Source organism: Mizuhopecten yessoensis, unplaced genomic scaffold, assembly GCF_002113885.1.
Source record: "Mizuhopecten yessoensis strain PY_sf001 unplaced genomic scaffold, ASM211388v2 scaffold8383, whole genome shotgun sequence".
NCBI classification, from domain to species: Eukaryota; Metazoa; Mollusca; class Bivalvia; order Pectinida; family Pectinidae; genus Mizuhopecten; species Mizuhopecten yessoensis.
The window spans coordinates 389564-397684 of record NW_018407520.1 but is presented as its reverse complement, the minus strand read 5'-3'; the positions used below and the strand labels follow the sequence as shown (position 1 = coordinate 397684).

The 8121-nt window shown below is 35.9% G+C and overlaps 1 protein-coding gene across 3 annotated transcripts in view; it reads left to right on the top strand.

Annotated features, from left to right (window-relative positions):
- LOC110455816 overlaps positions 1-2900 on the top strand; it is a 30533-nt gene extending 27633 nt beyond the window's left edge. The window contains exons 6-8 of one of the 3 annotated variants that reach the window (XR_002463498.1): positions 813-980; positions 2474-2577; positions 2782-2900. Coding sequence is in view for 1 of the 3 variants with exons in the window: in XM_021506201.1 (XP_021361876.1) it covers positions 813-980; positions 2474-2511 (206 nt within the window). In the remaining 2 variants the exon portion in view is untranslated. Of the gene's footprint in view, positions 1-812; positions 981-2473 lie in introns of all 3 variants that reach the window. The other 2 variants (XR_002463497.1, XM_021506201.1) reach the window with 2 other exon arrangements.
- The last annotated feature ends 5221 nt before the right edge of the window (positions 2901-8121 follow it).

The following is an 8121-nucleotide window of genomic DNA, read 5'->3' as shown; positions in this document are numbered from 1 at the left end:
CACAGTATATCCTTCACTGTTTACAGTATCACAGTATATCCTTCACTGTTTACAGTAACACAGTATATCCTTCACTGTTTACAGTATCACAGTATATTCTTCACTGTTTGCAGTATCACAGTAAAAGTGTTTAGGAAAAACGTTATTCGTCATTTTTCTCCTTTTATCACAAAAGGGTTTGAATGATTTGACAAATGTACAGTGTCGTTTACACTAAATAGACATATTAACCAACCCTATGCTTTTTAAATAAAAAGATTATATTCCTAATTATGTTCATACGATCGTGACTACAGAAATTACAAAAAATGAAGAAACGTTGTTTAATAATCAGGTAATAACCCTGCAATGTTTCGGGGAATCAGTTGAATGTATCTCCCTTGTTTTGGAAAATATATTTACTTTCATGACGATTGATAAATATGCTTTTCCGTCGTTCTTTGGAGAAGCATATACAAAACCAGCGGTAACCGTTTATCACTTTTAAACACTGTAAGACACCGTAAATTGTTGTAAATATCCGTTAATCACTATAAGCTGACGTACGTAAATTATGATATAGCTAAATGTAATGGAAACATCTTTTCACCAATCTGGTTGAGTAAACTTACCCGCTAGGAATGAAGGGGTTAACAAGACAACATATCTCGTTTCTTTTTAGGACTCGAAAACCACTCTTTTTGTGAGATATTTGCATTGATGATTTGCTTTTCTCACGAATTTACATGTCATATATATTTATCTAAACATTTCTTGATTCGCACTGTTTAACTCATCATGATATCTTAACAAGTTCACATGTGTACCAACAGGTTATGGAGGTATTCACTACAAACGTGACGTCACTAAGAACTTCGGTAACAGCCCACCCGGCACCAGAGATGACTCGCGCGAACAACTCAGGACTGATGATAAAATGAAACGGGCGTACGAGCTCGGGAAATTTATCAAGAGAGCTCTAACATGGCCACATTCACAAGGTAAATGTAGCTCATTGAATGGAAATATACCTTTCCAACAAAGGTAAATACAGCACGTTGGATTGATACATGGCAAATGAAATTCCCGATTGGACACAAGCCAACGATGTTTTATATTCCAACTTGACTGTTTACATACAACGTCATTTGCTTACTGTAGAAATTCAAAGGGTAAAAGCAGTTTCTGAGAGGATATCACCAAAGTAAATATGGTTCCACTTTCCATACAGCCTTGGTAGGATTTTACCGTTGTAGGTTTCATTGCAGGTAAGCATTGTAGATTGCCATGCAACGTTACATCACTGTAGGTCAACAATAGCCAATAACTCATTGTTTTTTTCGACTGTGACTGGATATGATGATTATCAAACTATTTAACAATCATCATCGCATGACTGCCAAAAGTGATTCTAGTAAGATTATATGGTAATGGAAGTATATAGTTTCCTATCTTTATCGAGTAAAATTTGGTAGGTTTATATCGTAAGAATATAATGACAGTAGATACTTTGTTCTAATGTGATGGACATATTCGTGTAAATCAAATTCGACGGTCCATATTATTGTTTTTTAGTACACATCAATGCAAAGGAGAATTCTTTACACTACGCTATTAAAATAAAGCGTAGAAATAAAGCGTTTCCGTGTTGTACAGAGTGATGAGACATTTTTGAATCGGAAACATTTGACCATGCCAGTAATTAAATTCCTTGTACTATGGCCGCCTTTTACGTGTTTGTGTTGTCCCATGACATTTTTAAACTCCTGAAATCGTTTGACCTTGTGAAATACAGTTACAAGGTGTTAACATAGCCGTTAAAAAGTGATTCTAAAACAGGATTGCACATTTACCCATCATGCAAAACATACATAAATGTTTTGGTTGTGACATATTCTTTCAGACCATCGCACTAAACATATAGTCATATTCTCTGTCGCTATAGTACAGAAGAATTCCAAGAAAATATTAATATAATTTACATTTTCTAGCTTCACATGCCTGAAACTTATCTAACTTATCTATGTCTCTGAATGTTTCATAATAAAACCGTCAGGCTTGTATGATCGACAGTTCATGCTGTTACTTGGCGAGTTTTTGCTTATTTTTTCCATATAAAAATAGTGTGAACAAGATTTTTATGCATAAAACATATAAAGATACTTTAAATATACATACAATTAAAAATATGGCAAACAGAGAAAATGCGGAATCAGTGTTGAATCGACTTTTTGTTCCACTAAGAAAAGAAAGAAAAAGACAAATTAGTTCCGATAAAATGTTCAGTCAACATTAAAAATTATGTAATAAAGGTACCCAGGAACAGACCGTATTATTGTCGAATCAGCTGGTTTCCTTAAAAAACAATTAAAAGAGCAACGGTTTTTAAAGTTCTTTTCCAAGTCTATGTTTACATTTGAGTGAGGGAAAACAGAGTATGTTTATTAAGATATGTATTCGTGTCTCTTAAACCTTTTTTTTATTTCTGTTGCAGGAAACAATGGGTCACCTGGCACACATGAAACTGGATAAAAATAGATCAATATAGAAAGGACGAGTAACGATCCACATGTTGACGGGAGCACCAAACATTTATATGTGTGTACCTTTCTTGGAGGTGTATGGTAAAAACGTTAAAGTGAGATCCCTTGTCAAATAAAATATTACAAGTGTTGAATGGTGAAATAGATCCAATTTGTTTTCTAACATAATGCTGATATCAATTAACATCCCTGTCAACGAGTGTTTACTTTTATAATCTATCCATATACATATTTCCGATTTATTTTATGTTTGTGATAGGTTAGAGAACAAAAGGAACACAAGCAGAGAAGCGACACGAGCACGGAACTAACCTTTGTAGAAAAAATGCATTTATATGTTATTTTACTTTAATAATTAAAAGAATTCATCTTTATCTATTCTGATGTTATAACTTCATCATACCACATCGACGCCATCATATAAGTACAAATTGAGGACGTATGTTGAACAGCGTGTTTACTGTCGTTCTAAGCGTTAATATTTGCACTAGCTTGTTTATTTGTTGATGACTGGCTAAAAAGCATATACCGGGATGTTTCTTTTTATAACACCATGGTCTTTCTGTAATATAAGGAAGCAATACATTTAAGATAGTGATAGTAACGTGCCATTAACAGCTATGATCATTAAGGACGTGCCTCCATGTGTGTTATGTATGCGTGATTGAGAGTATGTGCACGGGAGGCATGGTATGTTGGCGTGATTGCCTCCTTGTGATAACGCGGATCTGATGCCAACTTTATAGTGTTATCTCACTGAAATACCATGCCGAAGGCACGGCATTCCGCCTGGTAACATTGTCCTATTACTCTAAATGCTGAAAAGTAAGCAGGGAATAACAGCTACCATTTTTAAGGACTTTGGTATGTCCCGACCTTGGGATAGATTCCATTGCCTTCCTCGCCTGAGCGAACGTTCAACACTAAAGACGAAAAAGAGGTATTGCCAAGCAATACACTAGAATGTAGTTAGAAGTAAAGAGAAATACAAATATATTAGTTATTGTATTGGGTGCAGCAGATTATATTTGGTCGCTTTTGTGTCCCAAAGTAGATGGCACTAAAGCAAATCCCGAATTTTGCAGGGGGTTCGGCATAGGTCGCCTCTTTCGAAACATTTGTTTCTAGAGTAGCGTATATCAGCGTATATCTTTACTTTCCATTTCTCGAACTATGAGACAACTTCATTTTCATGAAAACAGTAAGTTCATTAGAACAAAAAATAAACCTTAAGCTTTTATTGTTTGTTCGGAAAGTTAATCAAAGGAAATCTGTCGTGCCTACATATGAAGTTTTGCTGTTTGCACCACTTATGAGCCGCCGTTCTCAGTCATATTTCATCGTGTTCGTCAACATCTACCTAGGGTAACACACGGGACTCCACCTTGTTCTTTAATCCTTTGCCATTAATAATGTTTAATAGCTAATACTTTAATTTCAATTTTTTTATTGACAATAGAATGGAAACAAGTCTAAAAGGATTGAACAACGGGCTTACATTCTCCTTTAATGGTATATCGACATACATGAAAGACGAAGTTTAATGTCAATAATTAAATATGTAAAACAGGTGTCATAATTGTCTTTCGAAATTTAGACGAAGTAACCTCATGCAACTATAGGTTTAATGATTTAAAATAAAAATGTTAAAAGTCTTGTACATGTACAGATAATCAACTTTTATTAACGTGTAGCATATTATTTAAGCATTTAACTGTTTTTGTATGGTATTTATAATCTATTTGAATGACACAGCTTTGCAAGCAAACAAATCATAATGCGCGCTAATCATAAATACCATACAAAAACAGTTTAATACTTATATTTACGTTTTCTCTGCCTCTTATGTTCTTTTTTAACTTAAAATTTATATCTAAAGTTAATAATGCCCGCCTTATCGACAGTCCACACAATTTCGTTCAATAGTTTGAACAGCGTATTGTCGCGTGCTGATTGGCAAACAAAGTAGTACTTTTAAATTTTAACAAACACTTCAATTTTATTCCACAATTCAGTATCAATACAATTGCGTATGATATGTCTATAGGGTGATTTAAGTTTATCAATAGAACTCTGAGCTGAAAGTTAGATTTGAAATTGTTTCGATTTTTCCCCGGAACAAATTACGCGCATGGACAAATACAGTGAACACCGTAAATCCGACCTTGCCCTCCACGAGGGAGTTATTTTTGGAAGTTAATTCGAACTTTTCTCTTTGCTCATTTTGTGAAGAATCCAGGCGTGAATTTATTTGTTGATTGTATGGGAACCTGACAACAGTCGGTAGATTCTATAACAGACTCGTTATTTGACATGTCGTCAGAAACTGAGGAACCGTGAATGCGAGACGCGTGAAACTGATAGCGTTTAAAGTGAGTGATCTTGCGACGGACCACAGGTTCGTTACACATGTCTGAAATGTTTATGTGTGCTGTGACTCATATCAGTAGGTCTGTAACATATGTGTCAGTAGGTCTGTAGAATATGTGTATTTCAGACATTTGTAACGAACCCCTCTTGATCAGTGCAGTGTAAAAGACGATATTTCTGATAAATTGCAGGAGCGTTGAAATTGTTTCCATTGCGGGCATTGGTGATTTCAACCGATGTGCATTTTGTACGATATTGCAGACCTTGGTCTTGTTTTCGTTGTAATAAAAGCGTTTTTTATTTTATTTTTTATTTTGCACATAAATTTATAATGACATTGTCAAATCTCACAATGCCCAGCGATATTTCAGCAGCCGTCATGTTTATTTATATTGGATATTGTAGTTCCGGTCAGTGTTATATTAATAAGCTAAGAATTGTGTCTCGTGATGCATGGTAATTAAAGTCCCATCAACGACACAGCTTTCAAAGAGGCTATATAGTGACAATGTCATGCAAATGTAAATATTTAATGATACATGATAAGGAACCTGACATTAAAATTAATTGGTAATTTTTTTTTCTAACTTTTAATGATGCCTTTGCATAAGACCATCTGATATGATGCGATGTCCCTCTCGACATCAGCATACTCGGGTAGAGGTAGCATGCATGCAAAAGATACTTCTATAACAATTTCTCTATTTTAGTTTATTCAAGCACATGCGTGTTCGTACATGTTCTGTATATGAGGTCCTCATTACCATTTACATACAATGTAACACCTAAATGATTATTGGTTGAACCATTTCCGATAATATTACATTCAACAAGAATCGGTGGTGCATACTGACTTTTTTCCTGAAAGTAGAATTAAAATTGATGTCCCAAATTTTTGCCAATTCACTTTTATCATCATTAGTTAGAAGTTGTGGAGATTGATTCGGATTGTTACCAACACTAATATTTAAGGAGGTGTCATTAGCAAAACAATACTGCTACTTGTGACATCATCGGAAATAGTAAAAACAATAACGGACCCAGGACTGATCCCTGGGATAATCCTGCATTAACAATTAAATAAGTATACACGTTGATGTCGATCAGAAAGGAAGTTATGAATCTAAGACAGAAGTTGACCTCTGAGTCCATAGTTCCTTTTGAATAAGACCAATGTACCAAACCCTATCACAAGCCTTCATCATATCACAAAATAAACATGTAAGTTCTTTCTCTATTTATTTATTTTTGTATTTATTTTATGATAAAAAGATAATAGCTGATTTACTGTGGAGTACCTTGTTCGGAGACCAGATTGACATCTTGATAAAATGTTAAAGCATTAAACTGCTTTAAGATGCCATTGATAGGCAATATGAATGCAGTGGGCATTCGTATTGCCTATGAATGGCATCTAAAAGCAGTTTAATACATATATTAACAGTTTCATGCGTTTCTGTCCTTAAAAAAATAATGACTGTATGAAATATTTGAATATCCCGCCAATATCCTCTGGAATGTTGATCTGTTTGAATAGCCCCTGTGATGGAAATTGCCCAATAAAGTCCGTGGAAACAAATCAAAAACAAGAGATGTTTTATGTAAATTCGTACAGTTTTATTTGAAACTTTTCATTGTTATGATCATAAAAGTGCATTTAAAGCACAAGAATAACATGAGCACTACTGCTCATTAACATCGCACGTTAAGTACGTCACACCGCGGGACATGTTTGTGAAATTCACAAATCAGTAATTCGGTCGCGGTGGAAAAATATGTCGCCATCCAGTTATTTGTTGAAAATGAAATCACAATCGTTGAATGTTGAGTTGGCAAAGAACCCCGGAGTAGACATTATATTGCTAATAGACTGCACTGTGAATGTAGGAACATCATACCTATCTTCATTCGTGGTATTCGAGCCGTGTGATACTGAAAGCAACATTCAGACGAACCGGGTAGAGGTAGATCTACAGGACACGATGCCGAGGGTCTGCAAATGGCGGACAGCGAGTGCTTCCTTTTGGGTCGATGACACTGACCGGTTAGCATTTTCACAAGGAGACAAACACGAACATATCGCAGCCTGCCAAAACACACACGCTTTAACTACACGTATGCATCTTGCACACAGGTGAGGCCGTCCTTAAATGACCATAGTTGTCAATAGTACGTTAAACAATACCAAACCAAACCAAACCAAACCATTCACTTGTTACCTCGGTTGGATTATGCCCTGCTCTGTGGTATATCTGACGAACTAACTAGTCGTCTGAAAAGGGTCAAGAACACTGCAGCACGACTGGTTACTCGTACTCGAAAGAGAGAGCACATCACACATGTGCTATATTTATTGCACTGGTTACCTGTTCGAAACAGGTCGCAGTACACAATTTTGGTGTACACATACAAAGCACTGTATGGAAGAGCTCCCGAGTACCTTGTTACCCTGTATTAGCCGTCACGATCACTGCGGTCGGAGTCAGAATCATTGTGTGTCCCAAAATCCCGTACTGTGACCTATGGAAACCGGTGCTTTGGGAGGGTTTCGGCCACGTTGTGGAATAGCTTACGATCTGCTATTAGAAAGTCAAATACCCTGGCCGAATTCAAGTGGGACATCAAAAATCCCCTCTTCACGTTTGCATTTTAGGCTCTTGGCAAAGAAGTCATGTAAATACCATCCTTTTTTTGTTTTTGTTTCACAATTATAACTAATACTATTATCCATATGTTGTAAAGCGCTTTAGAGTAATTTTGCAAATTTCATAGAGCGCTATATAAATGTTGTATAGTATTATTATTATTAAAGATCACAGGGGTCAAATATGATTAAAACCTTAAAACAACTTTTTCTGAATACCCAAGAGGCATAGGATAATGATATTTTACCAGTAACATGCTCTGAGGTAGGGCTACCAAGTTTGTTGAAACGTGTGACATTCACCCATTTTCAAGGTCACAGGGGTCAAATATGTTTAAAACCTTTTAACAACCTCCTCCGAATACCTAAGAGGCATAGGATAATGATATTTGGTTTAATTTTGTTTAACGTCCTATAAACAGCTAGGGTCATTTAAGGACGTGCCTCCATGTGTGTCGTGTATGCGTGCTTGCGTGTGTGTATGCAGAAGACGGTCTTTTGGTGCTCTTGCCTCCTTGTGATAGCGCGGATCTGATGCCGACCTTATAGTGCTATTTCACTTAAATGCCATGCCGAAGGCTCCCA